General features: G+C 38.4%; 2 protein-coding genes across 2 annotated transcripts; one reads left to right on the plus strand and one right to left on the minus strand. All coding sequences in view use genetic code 11, as the record gives it.

Moving 5' to 3' along the window:
• Window positions 1–548: 548 nt before the first annotated feature.
• On the plus strand, window positions 549–2,303 carry EGR_08726 (hypothetical protein; the record flags this gene model as incomplete). The annotated part of the gene is made up of 2 exons (XM_024497975.1): window positions 549–777; window positions 2,182–2,303. The coding sequence occupies 2 exons, from the start codon at window positions 549–551 to the stop codon at window positions 2,301–2,303; spliced, it is 351 nt and encodes a 116-aa protein (XP_024347608.1).
• A 9,785-nt stretch (window positions 2,304–12,088) lies between these two features.
• On the minus strand, window positions 12,089–16,251 carry EGR_08727 (hypothetical protein; the record flags this gene model as incomplete). Its single annotated transcript, XM_024497976.1, has 5 exons — window positions 12,089–12,152; window positions 12,977–13,121; window positions 14,530–14,620; window positions 15,773–15,886; window positions 16,009–16,251. 5 exons carry the CDS (start codon window positions 16,249–16,251, stop codon window positions 12,089–12,091), a joined length of 657 nt encoding a protein of 218 aa, XP_024347609.1.
• Between the last annotated feature and the right edge of the window lie 80 nt (window positions 16,252–16,331).

Genomic DNA, 16,331 nt, shown 5'->3' on the forward strand with positions numbered 1-16,331 from the left:
TTTCTGCCCGCCTTTTCAGCCATGTCGAGGAAGTCGTGTCGGAATCCATCGAATGAGATGAAAAGCACCTTATTTGTGCAGTAAGCAGAGTAGATGAATGTGAAGATGACAAGACACTGGCCAAAAATTTTGCTTTTCATCTTGATTGTAAATGACAACAGAATATTGTTGAATCGTCTTTTATACCTCATGTTTTGTTGACTCGCACTAGCCGATTGGTTGACTCCCTTCTCGCCTCTCGTTGGCTCAACTATTCAATTGTGGATCTGAGACATCCATTTTAACTGCTTTTGAAATTTTATTTCTAACCAAACGATTGATGAATTTGCTTAATTGAAGAAATTTTTTATTTATTGCATCAGTCAGCTTTATTCAGCACCACAATGTTAATTCCATTCAAAATTATTTTACTTAGATTTCTCAGCTTTTCCTATCACTTTTTGTTGGATAGTGGAAAATATTTGTCGCATTCTTGAGTTGGAGCTTACCTTTGTTCAAGCTAGAAACACAAGATAGATGAGTTATTGGTCAACACCCATCTCGGATGTATGATTGTTATGGAGATTGTGGAACAAATAGAGAGGATTTGTTGTTCTGTTTTAATGCAAGCAATCACTGCAAATAGAATAATGAACTCTTCTTCACCATGGTTTCACTTAAGTTGTGGCTTATTTAAAGAAAATGGAAAAAAGTCGCAGATACAAGCCAATCTGGGCATAAAGAAAATATCCCACCATTTAGCTCCTTCATGTTCATTGCTCGGTTTATTGGTCCAATGTAAGGAATGAATTCAAGGTTAGTTCATGGAGTTTTAATGATTCGTCTTGGAAATGACTCAAAAGACTACTTCCTCTTTTTTATAAGATAAGCAGTAACTACGGCTTTTAACCACTCGATTTGAGATGTTAAGTGGCTAAGGCGAAAAACGGCAAATAGAAGCGCATAAACCTTGGCCGTATTATTAGTAAGACTGCACACTTCTTGGTCATGGAATATGGTAGAGATTGGTGGTGGACTTGACAGCTAAGGGCTGAGGAACTCGTATCGACACAATCCACTCTAGAAGATATTTTTGAGTCTGCATTGGTGGCACCGCGTAAACGATGAAGAAAAGGAGTCTGTGTGGTTTGTCACCATGCATTCACGTATACTTTGAGTCATTTTTACATAAGAAGAAGGTTTTCCAGACCATAGCGACCTTTCAAGTGTCCTTGTTAAGTCCGTCTATTTTGTAATCGTGCCTAGAGCCTTAAGGGATCTCATTCAATTTGACTTAGCCTTTCCAAAACGCAATGGCAAAACTGGACCACTGAAAAATTTGAATTAGTTGAGTGAAACAGACCAGTGGATTAAATACGAAAAATCTCACCTGAAATTAAAGGGTTTTGATCCTCCAACAAGCATCTGCGAGGAAATTATCACATAAGCAATCGACTGTAGAGATCATCAAGGTGAATTTCACTAACTACTAATGAGGGTTCCAGTGAACCCCGTTTTATCTTACCACAAATTCAAAGGTGGTGCAGATGTTTTATGAGTGATGGACGCAAAACGGTGAGCCCTCTGAAAACAGTGGAGGACTAACTTGTAATAAAAGTGTAAATTTAGATTTACCGCTGCAAATTCTCTGGTTTGAGACTCATCAGGAGAGAATATGGTTAGAAATAGGGATTAAGCTGGGAGTAGATTCCGCTGGACCTCCAGAATCTAGCGCCACCTCCGATCGACTAGTGTGGTTTTAACAAGAGGGGAATAGACATTCGTACTTACTGGAAAATTTGAGTCTCTTAACTAGGAGTTTTGTCAAATTTTCGTCTCCTTCCTGCTAAGATAAAAAAATATTTTAGTCGTGATTGTGTAAAGGCGTGCCTGTAGGTCTATCAAACGCATTACATTACTAAGAGGGGAAATACACCTGCCAAAATCACATCCACACTACTTGGCTCAACGAAAAAATTTCTGGAGCGAAAAAAGATATCTTACTAGGATTGTTGTTTTCTCCAATTGTAATTACCTTCGACTGAACAAGCTAATTCTACTCACTCCTTAGCAAGACAAATAGTTACTCGTCTTGAGTGGTTTTGACAATAACTTTGCATTTTCACTCTGTTTGTGCTCAGCTTCATCAGTCCCATCCCACCTATTTTGGTAAGGAGTTTCCTTTCTTCTATTTTGCACCAGACACCCACTCGTTACTAATGAAGGACTCTTCACCCAATTTATCGCAGTTGTCGGACAAAATTCAGAGATCAAATTCAAGTGAAGGTGATGTGAAGCAGGCTACTTGTGTTGTCGCTTATTAAGGCACCGAAAGTGTAGAAGCTAATCACCCCTCCCTACCACAAAACACGAGCAAATCCAGATTTTCAAAAAATTTCTGGCCCTTCTTGGAATAATTCTACGGCTCAACTTGTATTCTTGAGGTTTTCTTGAGTGGTATCCACCCAGAAATGAAAGCTACCAGCATTATTCCTAAGGAAAAATTTGGACATTTTGCAGCTTACCATTGAATCCAAATGCATACTGAACCGTCTGATTTGAATATAGTGAGGAATGTGATGCATTTCAGAGGAAAAAAGGTAAAACATGACCAATTTTTCAAGTGGTAAAAAATTGAGCCACCCAGGGGACACTGAAATGACCTGAAGAACGAAACACCTTGGTGGAGAAGCCTTAAGGCAGCTGCTACTTTTACAAGTCCATAATGAACTCCTGATACTTGAACAGAAGAATTAAGAGTGACTTTCATGAGCCGGTGTCTCTATGTTGGAGATGATGGCTTTTCCTTGCCAATACATAATGTGCCATCATTTATTTGTATTTCCGCTCTGCATTCTCCCCTGACGGCGTTATAAGATCCATTTGTTCGGGCCGCGCCTTACTGTCACTGTCATTAGGTGGCTCACACCACGACAGTGACCGGGACCACAGAGGTCGAGGAGGCCTGGCATCTCTCTTTATAGCTCACATAACTTTCTCTCTGGCAGACTATAATGCTATTCTTTGGAAATTATACATGCTTTACTACCGTGAAAACCTCTTCATTAATGTTAATCATCCTCTTTGATATTTTTTCACGTGGTGGCTTATTGTCTGCTGTAATATCATGCCTTAAAAATTAACCATGGGCATCAAAAAAAAAATTAATAAATGTGTGTAGGAGAACTCACAATATTGTTGAAGCCTGGGTGGCTTATTCTAGGCCATAGTTGTACGCCTCCCGTGAAGTACTGCCAGTCTGTATCGGCCTTACCTAAATAGGCATTCGCATTAAAATTAGGAAGTTATTTAAGTTTAATGGTCTAGTTTTTTCAAAGCCGTACTTTATTGTAGCTGCCCATACCGCCAATTACTACCACTTAGGCGTCGTGAGATCGAGTGGAAGGTATCCTATGGAGTTCGCGACCAAGCAGGCGATAGACAAAGACTTCAGAGCAGATATTTTATCGCCAAATTAGGGAGTAAATGGACGGGCCTGGGAACGAGTGCAGACTGCCTGCTTGAGTGTGAGCCTGCATTTATGCAGGCGACTTAAGTGACGCGAAGTTATAGTAGCTGATTAATCTTGGCCTTCAAGCCATCACATCGCTGCTTGATATGATCCTGTCCGAAGGGAAGGGAAGGGGAAGAGATTGAGCCAAAGTGCGACGCCCTAGAGAGCTCAGGAATACATCTTCAATTAGAGTTAGTAAAATGAAACAAGATCGCTTTTATGGGGTTGAAGTCACCCCAGCAAGCTCATTCCATTATTGTTAAACTTCTCTTCAATTTTTTTGCAGACGGGTTTTGGTTACTGATGAACGATGCTGGCTAGAGCAGAATTTAAAATAGTCGAATTAATAACTTATATACTTTCTCGAGATTTACGCAACGAAACGTTTTTAAGGCACCAAAATGCACCTTCGAGTGGATATTATAAAGGTGTCAATGGGCATCCATGATTGCACAAAACTGGATTTTTACTTTCTATACACCGAACAGATGTCGATAGAACACAAAAATGTGCCCCTCCATATCCCCTTAATAGTTTTGGAAGAATTTGGCTTGTTTAGTCTCCTTTTTGGTATTGGTTAATACATACATTTGTAAATCAAGTGAAAATCGTAGTTCAAGAAAATCAAACATTGACATAGTTTGGACTACATTGCAATAGTAAGGGAATAACAAATGACTTTCTCCAAAACCCATTAGGTTTCCGTAACTTAGACTACAAATCTTGCAGCTCTTTTGTGTGTTTATAAGGAGTTTCATCAAGAAAATCTACTCTAGAAAAATGTAGGCTTTACAGTAGCGATAAGGTGGTGAGAAATGCCCAAACCGTTAATTTTAAGTAAAAAAAGCACTAAAGGAGATGATTACAAACCCTGAACAAGGGTATGCACTTTGGAACTCCTACAAGATCTTTATCTCGAGTTTTGTAGAAGAGAGGATCTGCGTGTCTCCTGAGTGGACAAGCTCATGGCCAATCAGGATGATAGAGCTAGGCAAGCATGGCACCACTCCAGCACTCCACCCTATGGGTACACTCGCAATTACGGAGAGGGTTATTTTACCGAAGAACTGTATAAACTATTCCTTAAATTCATAGTAGTAAGGCTTTTAAGCAGATCCTTAGTTCCACTGGTAAAATTTTTCTCTAATCAAGCAAATAATTTCATCTTTTCCCACAACGCACCTTAATTAGCAAAAAAATCTAAGGGTTTGACCTTTGCTATAGATTAGGAATTAGATATTCCATCTTTAATCAGAAATAAAAAAATGCCATAATTTTATAATCTACCCTTCTTTCTCGCAGAAACACATACCGGATTTGAAAGGAATGGATATAAATTGCCGAAGTAACATACAAATAGAAAATAGCTAAGCTTAAATGAATTGTGACGCCAAAAAAATAAGGTACACTTGGGTAGATGAGTATGGAAAATTGCATTATGCCTCACCCAATCAAGATCACAAATGAAGTGGAGAAGATGGCGTGTAGTTGACCGATCAAACACTGAAAGTACAAAGGGTGTGTCTGAAACTATTCCATCTGTTAACCATATCACCGAAGCAACTTGAAAGGCTTCTTTTCATCGTCTACCACCCTTTTGAAAATTTAAACTCAGATTGTCGGGGTGGCAGATTCTCATTATTCGTGCTGTAAATATATCGTTTCTAACTTTTTTCACAACGTTTTCTATTTGACATTCCGTGAAATAATAAAACCTCAGCAATACTAATATGGGTCTGCTTGGATTTTTTTTTTCAAAAAAATAAGCACTGATAATTTTTTGTTTGTAATTTAAGTAGCCATATTTCAGCTCATGTTTGAGATGTGAGGGATTAACTGATAAATGTCGCTGGGTCAAAATGGTATGAAATGGATGTTTTGATAGCTCCGATCAGTGTGCTTTGAATGCCCAGTCATCCATGCATTTTTTATTCCTTTATGGCGCAAAATAATTACAATAGAAGTATATCAAGAATTTCTGGCCTGATGTGAAAAGCTTACTACTTTTTCCATTATTAGTTAGGTTTGATGCGGACTCTTGCACAATCTAGTTTTGATTTGTTGTATTTTGAGAAGATCAACCAAACTGCTCTATCACCACAACTGATCTTGTGTGACATATGTAAAAAACGTCAAAAATACAAAAAACCATCTGATCTAACCTAATAAAATGGGTTTAATTTGCTTTTTGACCTATTAAGTAATAGGCTCTCATCATCTCTCCGCGACGTAAGTTAAACTAACCGTAGATAATCGGTTAGGAAGGTACTAAATGAAAACAAGACCAGGTCGTTATATTGCTTGATTCATATGTTAAAATAGGTAACCGGGAGTATTGCTGATACCATTCTGCAGTGAATCGACCCCTGTTGACGTTAAATTCGACCATTAATATTGGGCCAGCTACTGATAAGCAAATGAGTAGTTTTAAGTATTCGTGATGTAAAGTTGAAAATGCTTAACGGTTAAATTATCATAGCTAAAATTTTATTAACAAGGAAAGAAAGCATATAATTTCACAGTCTTGCACATAATTTTGGTTGCATTTGGGTAAGTTATTTTAGTGAATCTATCATTTAAATCCTACATACGAAATGATTAAATGACTAAAGGGACTTCACCCAAGTATCTAAACACTGTATCTGAATAAAAATCTACTTGACTATCCATGTATTCTCAGATGGACTAACACGTCAGTTACCACGCTCCGTCCCCATAGTAGGGCTGCCGCTACTGTCCACTTATTCTATGGTTCTAATGCGGCACAAAATTTACATTACCTTTTCAACACATTCAATTTCTGCTTAAAAACTAAAATGCGTAGTTACTCTGACATGAAAGGAACAGTCTGCATCCATGTCTGTAGCATACAAGCCAATGAAATACGTTATCATAAAATAAGATGTTGCATTTATCAAGAAACTTTCACAACAGGGTAAGAGAAAAAAATTAGGGCGTCACAGGTGTGTCACGGTGTTAACTAAAAGATGAGGTCTAGGGCCGCATTTACGCTTTGACTTTTCAGTATCCACAGCCTCTTCTCATTGCCAATAAGCCACACTCCCCATTCAAGGCTACCACCCCAAACACCTACATCTGGTCCCCGGAGCTGATCCACGCTACCACGCCTTTGATGAAATACCTGTCAACGATGTTAAAGGGTGGGTTCCATTAATTCTATAACCATTGACGAATTAAGTTTTTTAACAACCCCTTTAAAATATAAAGGAAAGCTGACGTTGAACTGGGGAATGTGAAACATGGGAAATGGGATCTAAATGATTTTCTAAATCACGTAGTAGCAATTAAGAAACTTTAAAAAATAATTTAACAAGAAAATAAAACAAGTCATATTAGAAGATGAATTTGATGACCCCGCATAGTTTTATTAGTGCAAATATCTTAATTCCGCAAATAACCACCTACTTGGCATGAGAATTGCTTAGGATATATCAAGAATTGTACGTTTCTTAAAGGCCCCAAAGGTTCCAAGAGTGGACCTACTCACTTAGCGCACTTATGTGGCCATTTTAACAGTTCGTTAATACCTAAAAAGCCATCCTAAAATCAACAACTGGGGCAGTACATCTATATTATTCGAGGACAATCCAGGTATCCGGGACGCAGATACTTTATGAAATGCTCAAAAGTGTTGTTTGTGCTAACAGACGGGATATAGACCGAGAAAAACTGAGGCAGAGACCGTCAAAAGCAAATATACGAACACATTTAAGGCATTCATACAATTCGAGTGCCATAATGTTGAGCTGTTGAATGCCGCATCACCACCCTGTACTGTGTTTGGAGCCCTTTGTACTACTAGTTATCCGTAGTCATGCTTTACGCCTGCCATCCCATGCAGCTTTGTCCATGTACTGCCAAGAATGTCTGCCAAGTTAATTAACAGTACATGCTCTGGCTCAACTTTTGTTACAGTCATCTACTAAGAAACAAAATGAAGTTCAAGCGCTTTAAGCCTTACTTCCGCATTATTTTCGTTTCACCTGCAAATAAACACCCTTAACAATAAACTTGGCTGTTTCAGAGGTAAACGCCTTCAAAAGGAAGATCTTACTTTCCAAAATCAGATTTTGCAAAAGTGTTTAAGTATTTTCCACACTTATCAATGAGGATCGTCTTGCGATTTTAGCCGGACTCCTCCTTTCCTTCCGTCTCATGTATTTTGCATGACCTACGATATCAGCGTCTGTGGGAAGAAATGAAAATATTCCAGAAATATCTTAAATCTATTGTTAGTTATACCTACTTTTGTTTATTATAAATTGTCTGACAAGTATAAATAAGAAGGAAATTGCATATTAGATTTACTTGTGGCAAATTACCAAGCAGCAGAAGTAACACTTTCGGATTCCGTTTGAGTTCTCGGAATTAATAAATGCTACTTTATTTTACAAAAGTAATTCGTTTCACTTTCATAGGCTTCTAGCAGTCACTAGCGTCAAGGTGTACCCTTAAAATAGGTGATTTCTCTAACCAATTACAAAGTCTGTAAAAACTGGTTTGCATAGAACTGCTCTGATTGAATTTGAATAGTTTTTTGCTGAAACACGTTAGTGTGGTTAAGCTGAAATAAAGGAAATGGACTGGAGCCATACTGTCAACCAGTACTACACTAGAGGTTAACTGTCAATCTTTATGTACTTAACCAAAATAGCATATTCGGACATTGCAATCCACTTGTCACAGAATTGCAGTGGCTTTCCCCTTACCTCCATAAAAATGCGGTGGATATTGGACGAGTGCCCTACAGTGTTACAGAATTTCTGGTTCCTTTTGAACGAGGGTGACCTCACTTTAATATCAACTCATTCTTGTATAGCTCTTTTCTCCATTACTATTGTAATAGAATATGTAGCAGAAAAATTTTGCGTAAATTCTTGGCATTTTGACTACTGATATACCTTAAACTCTTACATAAATCACGAATTCTATTTGTAGTTCATTCGAGATCATAATTTACAGGTTGAAAAAGAACTAACAAGTATTCTCAATGCCAATTTGGAGGGAAGTTCCCACCTGGCTTATAAAATATCCACAGGTGAAGGGCGCTTTTGTCATTCGACTAAAACTACATAAGGCTCAAATCGTCAATTGTCGCTACTGCATTGACCTCACCCCATTGACCCCTCCTAAATAGACCTTACTAATTCAGCAATAATCACAAGAATGTTTATTCATTCACATGTTCCCTAATTCGTCTGCATCACACCTCGGATGAGTCTTGACGATTCTATGAGACATTATTTCGTGTTCACAAGAGCCCACTTAGGAGAGACGAGAGAGGCAGTGCTGAATAAGTGGATCATTTAGTCACTGCTTATGTTTGCCAAAGCAAGATTATGTGTTGCGGAATTGATGCTCAAATTGGTGGAGAGGGGAGATGCAAAGTCATCCAAGATGCCAATGAGGTAATTTAATGATCTTCAAAGGAAAGTGCGCCTATTTCCCTCTATAATTAAAGCAGATGCCGACTTGGTATTTGTTCTTATCTGTACAATTGCATATAAAGTATAACCCTTGACTAATAGTAATATACAATATACCAATTTCAGTAGTAGCTGTAAAATGTTATTGAATTGATTTTGAGTGTTTTTCTTGCTTATTTATAAAAATGATTGGAATTTCCTATCAAATTTTAGTGTTTCCTTTAAGATGGATAAAATTTTGTGACAAAGTTATAGAATGCACTCGGATTGTTTTTAAAAATTGACGAAAACCACTTCACGCGATATCAAAATTTTCTGTCCCTAAAGGTCCCCCATCGGCGTGCATACAGGTTAATCAAGCACTTAAATGTCATTTAAATTTAAAGGTAGTTTCACCGATGCCATTATAGCTCTCCAAAACTTCCCTGAAGAAGAAAGACGTATATATTGAACCTACTGGCATGGACTAGAGGCCAGCTCACCAGGCCAAGGTGCAGTGGCGGTGACCTAAAGTTGTCCCTTTACCAAAACCGAGAGTTAAACAAACAAACAACTAAATTATTACATAGCCCTTGTCCGCTTTTGAGCTGCGTCCCGGCGCTCCCTTACGCTAGCCTCTAGCCTCAGCCATCGCAACGTACTCAATGCTGAAAGGAAAAGCACCTACGAGCCAACTGCACTAGTCATCAAAGTTCTATGCAATTGAGGGGCTACCTAACTGTACCATCACTGAATCTCTCTTGGAAATTCTATTCTATTTGGGGCTTCATCGTGTATGCGAAGTGGATTCAAGGAAGGGGTAATGTGGTGGTCATTGCGTGTGTCCATCACTAGTCGTTGAAACACAGGACAAAACTTAGTCATACATCAAAGGAGGGGATTGAACATAGTTTCGTGGGGGTAGGGTTTTAATTGTATTCCTTCTTACCACATTTTTCGCACTTCAGAGCCGCCTAGCCGTATTTATCTAAGTTTTATCCAGCTATCAGAGAGGTGAAGGGGGTATCGCCAGTTAGATTAGTTGATATCTTTCTACAGAATTGGTAGACAGCACCTTGACGGAATTTTCTGGATAGTTCAAGGCTGGTGTCGTTTCAGATGTTAAAAGCTTTCCTGCAGACCATGAGACTGGAGTAGCTGCCTGAGGTAGACCTAATTTTCATCCCTTTTGATAAGGACCATCACCCAATTTGCAGCATATGCTCTTCTTCTGCTCTGCTAATGCCCATTAAGATAGGATTCGCTTTCTGTTGCCACCGTTGCGGCACTACGACACTCCCCTAAATGTAAAAGAACACTTAATGCTCTGGCGGAATATATATATATATATATATGACACGCAGAAGGGATTAGGACTACTGGCATGGGCCGGATACCTGCTTATCCGGCTAAGGCACAGTAGCAAAAATCAAAGAGTTCCCTTTACCAAAGCCGGGAGTTAACAAAGCAACCAGCTCACTACAGTCACACCTTCCTATATGATGTCTCTACGGCCGCGATTCTGTTATGCTGTCACGGCGATGGCAATTATATTTGAGCTTAACACACTAAGGAAACCAATAAAATACACAACCAAAGTACGTTTGGTTATTAAAAAGCTCTGCATAAATCCAGTGTAATGGAATCTTTTGAAGGGCTAAGTTTAAATATTAATGAAGTTAGTTAATCCACTAAAGTTCATAAAGTAGCAAGCACTTAATGTTCAAAGGATTGACTGCCGAGGCCCTGAGTCGAGAGTAAGTAGCTTTGATTGTCATCGATATGAACACACCGTTCAAATGGCTTACTTCTGAGCAGCTGAACCCGAAGTTCTTCGCAGATATCCACTAGTTTTGTACTTTCTATTAAGTCAAAAGTTGTTTCACGAACGTTTTATGGTTAGTGCTGCCACCTGCCTTCTCTAGATGTGTCTGGACCGGTCACCCACCACCGAGTCCATTATTGTCAGGGTATCAGGCATTTCAAACAATTAAAAAAATACCCTGATCTAAATTAAATTCCCTTCGTAATTTCTAGCAGGTCATTCAATTTAAGAGACTATTCCATTTCAGTAGTTATTTCCTAAAGGTTAATTTCGAGATCACTCATCTTGATGAAAAATAAGCCGTAAAAGTATTGCACAACTTTTAGCTGACATATTATCATTCAGTTGAGCTCATTCATAAAAAAGTTGCTTAAATCATTGTTTTTCTTTCTCTACCATAGATTGTGAAAAATGTGCAGCTCAAAGTGATAAACCAAAAGTAGATTTAAAAGTAGCAAATAGATAAAATGTCTTACTTACTTCTAAGTTGCTTTCCTAATGCATTGCACTTTTAATGACACGTTGAGCTAACCATTTCACGCCAAACACAATTCAAATTTGTTTTTTGGATTGTTAGATTGTCTCCTTCCACAGGCCATCAGACGGCTGTCTTGCACGCAATCAGCAAATGTATCACCGTCTACCCTAAAATCCATGTGGAAGAGTGTTTTGTTAACAATTTATAGACTTAAGAAAGCAAGATATTTGTGCGAAATTTCGTATCTCTCCGACTATAGCTTATCCAACTGAACGTTTTTGTACCTTATCTGAGGCATACTATGGCAGGAAACCCTCTGAAAAATTTTGGTTGTTATACCATTTCGAGGTATTACAACAACGCAATCAACTTGGCGCGGTGGAATATGGTCCGAACTCTGTCCTAACGGCCATCACATAGCGCCATCAATGGAGACAAATAGCACCAGTTTTAAGGTGAACCTGCAATAGTTACTTTAGCATTCAGCACAGTGAAATCGCAACAATCTGATGATAGTTTTTGGCAAAACTCAGCTCCTAATGTTAATATGCTTTTCGTGGATTTTTGCCAGAAAACAGACCACATCTGGAGCACAATAAGGTAAAATCAAAGAACGGAAATGTATTCGAAGGGCTACACACCTCTGAACTGTGAACTCGCCTGGAAAAATTTTCCACCATTATCAACTTCTTTGAACAGACCCATACGAATGATGGTGAGCGTCTTTTGTCATTAAAACATTTGACAGAAAAACTGATGAGGATGGATCTCTTAGAGCCATTAAAACCCTCTCAAATCCCTACAAATGAAATAGATGCCATTTAAAGTAAGATTGGCAGATTTATTTCTCCTTAGACACCCTTATGTTATACACCTTTACCTTCAATTAATGGTTGAAATTCCTGGAAAAATTTGTGAATATTTGCTGCTCTACAATCCCTTTTTTTCAAAGACAGATCGCTTCAAATGACCTAGAATCAGGAGTAAAATTTTTTTCATATTTCTCTCCGAGTTTACATAATGCAATCTTCTAGAAGTCCCTGGCATGTAAAATTAAGGCTGCAACGAAGAAAATAACAACTTTTTGACGTAAGGTAGGGGCATTCAAAGCCTATCACGCTTAATATACACGGGCGCTGCTTACATGCCAAAATGGATAAAGCCCACTTTTAAGATAAGCAGAAAATTTTTGACAACAATTTTCGGTGATTATTTTGGAGAGAAAAAGGCTTTTGCAGGCTATTTATCTTTTTGGTGCCGCAAAACCTATTTTATGCCTTTGCGTGGTTATCTACATTCTGTGGAATTTTAAAGGTCTCCCGGCCCTTCTCTACGTTACTTAATCGCCCGTTCTTCCATTTCTGCTTTGACTTAGTACGACTTCAAGGAAGACAAGGGTCCCTATATTCTTATCGAAGCATTCATCGGCCAGTCCACCCATTCATAGTTCAAAGCTTCAATAGAGAAACAGATCCCTTTGGATAAATCCTTCCATTCTTTTTCTTGCAAAATAAATTTCTAAATGCGTTAAAAGGATCTGAAAAGTGTACGTACCTTTCTAAGAGGAACAAACGCCTTTGTCTTCGGTTGTAATTCTTGAGTGTGCTCACCTAAGATATTTTACCGATTTCATACGGTTTTTAATATTTCAAAGTTTTCTTGTATTAGTGGTTTGCGTTTTAATTTGGAATTTTACTATTACCTAACAGGACAGATTCTCCGGGGAATCGCGATCAACTAGGCGAAAGGGTTACCTTAGAAACGGCAGATCCGCATAATAAAAGAATGCTCTCAATTTAGGATCAGTAGTGCAAACTGATGCTTTATTTGCCTCATTCTTTCCTTTCAAAAGAATCTTTTTAAAAGTTGTGCAGGATGATGAATTAGTTTGCGATGAATCTGCGAACTAGCTAATCATTTTGTAATTTTATTGACACTTCTTTATTCAGAAATAACTAGATACCTTACAAGAGAAAATTGTAGGACTTCACTCTCCTCTCCTCTAAATAAACCACTTTTACATTTGATTTTTTAGCTAAAATCCATCAGCATTTTAAGCAACAGTCGTTTTGAAAATTTGGAGAGTCAAAACTCTCATTCCAAATCGCACTAACTATAGTCAAAGAGATTTAAGTAAATGCTAAAAGCTTCTCTTACCCAATAGCTTGCGACCGTAATTTCTAAATCCTACTAAGTAGAGGTTACCACCGAGGCACCAACTACCCTGCAGTACAGCCTAGCCATTATGAGAGAAAAGAGCTGCTGACTTGTGTTATGATGAGATTATGCTTTAAGGCGCTGTTGGAGAACAGGACCTCGGTAGAGAATTCACGTACACAGCTTAGCGTAAATGTTCACCGACGCGTATTTGAGGGTTTTGTGATACCATTTAACTCAGAGGTGTCTGTCACGTGACAGACTGAGGCCTGGCTACTTGTGTAGCTGTCGCGAGCATTTGATCCGTCACCCTATCAAAGAAATAGTAAAGGTGCCTTTGGATTTCTTCTCCAAGTAATTTAATGATAAATTGCATCTAACATTCACATTGTCTCAGAGATCAACTGTAGTTTATTACGCTGAAAAGGAGGATTCGTCATGAATTTGGAAACAAGCGCATGCTCTAAAATGGGTAAGCCGACATTATTCATATCTCGACCCGCTTCATTGCAAAATTTGGTTCCAAATTCGATGAAGGTGTTTTACTACAAGAACAGCAACTTTCTGGGTCGTCTAACCTGGTGATACCATGTCTAGAGACTAACAATCCTTCCTCCTTGTCTTTTGAGTGCTGTCTGTAGTTGTCGCTATGGTAACTCTGCTGCTCCGGTTACTGGAACATTGCTAGAACCTTAAAAACAGTCCTCAAGTCAGAAATGCAGATCACACCCTGATTCGCTAGTTGAGAAGATTTTTTGTCCTTGTAATCACCCTTTAGGCAGGCTAGGAGATGAAATGATTAATTGTACCGTAGGACCAAAGCGATCTATTGATAGCAGGACCTGGTGCTCCCTCACGAGTCGAAGGTAGGCAAGCCAATGTTGGCGTGCAAATGACTTGGAGAGATCAAAATGTTTCTCTGATGTCTTCCCGTGCCCCACAAAAACTAGCTGGACACCTCTAGGTGGATCCATAAACATGATTTATATCATACACAGTCAGCTTGACTTTAGACAACCTTTAATATCCCATTTTCCTGGAAGTATCCAGCAAGGAATTATTTGAATCAGACACATCCTCTTCGGTTACCACAGAGAAAGTTCATATCCATAGCCAGTTAATCTAAAACATTTCAAGGATCAAACCTTACAACAGATTAAGACACTTTCATTTGACGTCCGATGTACCTTCTCCATACTTGAAGCTTGATTGTCAAAAACCATCCAAAAAGTCAAACTATTCTAAGAAGTTTAGTGACATCTTTAATCAATCAAGCCTAAATAGCCAAACGCGTGGAATGGAGGGCAAATAGGGATTGTTTGAATGCGCCTTCTATATGCCAAACGACAAGATCGGATCAAAGTCGTGCCTTCAAGGCGTCATCGATTTCTGAGGAGGAGGAGGAAGTCAAACTCCGACGTGCCCTGTCAATGTTTAATTATTTGGTACATGACGTTAATAAGAGTCTGACTCCTCCTTGCGGATAGATGACGTCTGTACATTCAAGTGTCTAATCCAATCCACAAGATGCATTAAAATGAACGAGTGTTATAGTAGATAGGCAAGACAGCAGAAATTAATGATAGATACATAGGTGATTATCAAGGTGCTGGTGTATAGGGGGAGAAAACAAGTAGTAGATTAGTCGGATAGACTTTCGCTAGAGGTCCATGTTCATTAACGAGCAAATGATTGCAAGTAAAATAGATTTTACAAGGAAAGTCAATTACTTTCAATAGCTGAAGACGTAGTAATAGTTCATATACAAATCTACTTTACCACAACTCTAATTCCAAGTTTAGGGTGCCAAATACGTGGCCCTCCTTAGCTAAAAATGACTTCTATCAGTCAATACGATTGCATCATGTGACGCCACTCACGCGACCTAATCATCCTGTCAAATGACTTTTCTGCCAGCTTAAAACCCAAAAACCGATCCTATGGCTACCGCTTCCAGTCTGACTAATGCTTTGCCCCGTTGTAGTAACTAAAAGGTCATAAATTTTTAAATTCTGATCTAATGGAAACAAGCATACTCATTTGTACCGTCATAAATTCTGCAGACCTAGGAGGCGCATAAAAATATATTCCTTATCTACAAATAAATAACCTCCAGGTTGTGTGGGCTAAAAAGAATCCACAAATTTTTCAGGATATTTAACGTTTTTAGTTCCCAGTCTCAAAAGTGCCGAAAAAAGAGACTTTTGCTTTTTTTTTATTCCTAATTAGTTGATTTTAAATTATTTTCCTTACTGTTCGAGAATTGAGAGCTTTAAAGGAGGATTCTGAATATTGTGGCATTTAATCAGTTTTTCATAATTGAAGGTTGGCCTTCAGTAGGAAAAAACAGGAAGTATCAGAGAAAAATCTTAAAACACTTTTATCGGCCTTACTTTGAGTGATTCCACGAAAGTACTTGAAATCCAATCCATCGGTTTGCTCCATGGAATCCATTTTAATTCGTGTGTTTGACACGTACCTTTTGGAGCTTTGCAATCTCTGCAGCTCTATATTCCCAGAATTTTAGTAATTCGTATGAGAAGTGAATCTCTTTTTAAAGAGGTGAATCTTCCTAAGACTACTTCAGAATGACATATGAAACAACCATTTAAAGGAAGCATGGGAACACCTTATGCCGATGGAATCTTTTAGAAAAAAACGCTTTTAAAAACAGAGAGCAGAAACTGCAATTCTCCTCAAGATTAATCTCGCATAAAACTGCCAGTTTGCAAGATGACACCAAATTGGTTTGATAAATAGGGCTTGAATTACTCGAGTTGACAAAGTACATTGACATATTGGGTTTGGATGCACAATTTTCCAACACTTTTGTTATGGAATATGGTAAGAAGTGAGTGAAGAGGAGTTGCATTTCTTATCAAATAGGCGAGACTGTGGATAACCTCGTGTTTGCGGCATTCTCTGTTACCTAGCTAACCAATCAGGTGTCAC

The sequence above is a fragment of the Echinococcus granulosus genome, assembly GCF_000524195.1.
Source record: "Echinococcus granulosus chromosome Unknown EG_S00117, whole genome shotgun sequence".
Lineage (NCBI taxonomy): Eukaryota > Metazoa > Platyhelminthes > Cestoda > Cyclophyllidea > Taeniidae > Echinococcus > Echinococcus granulosus.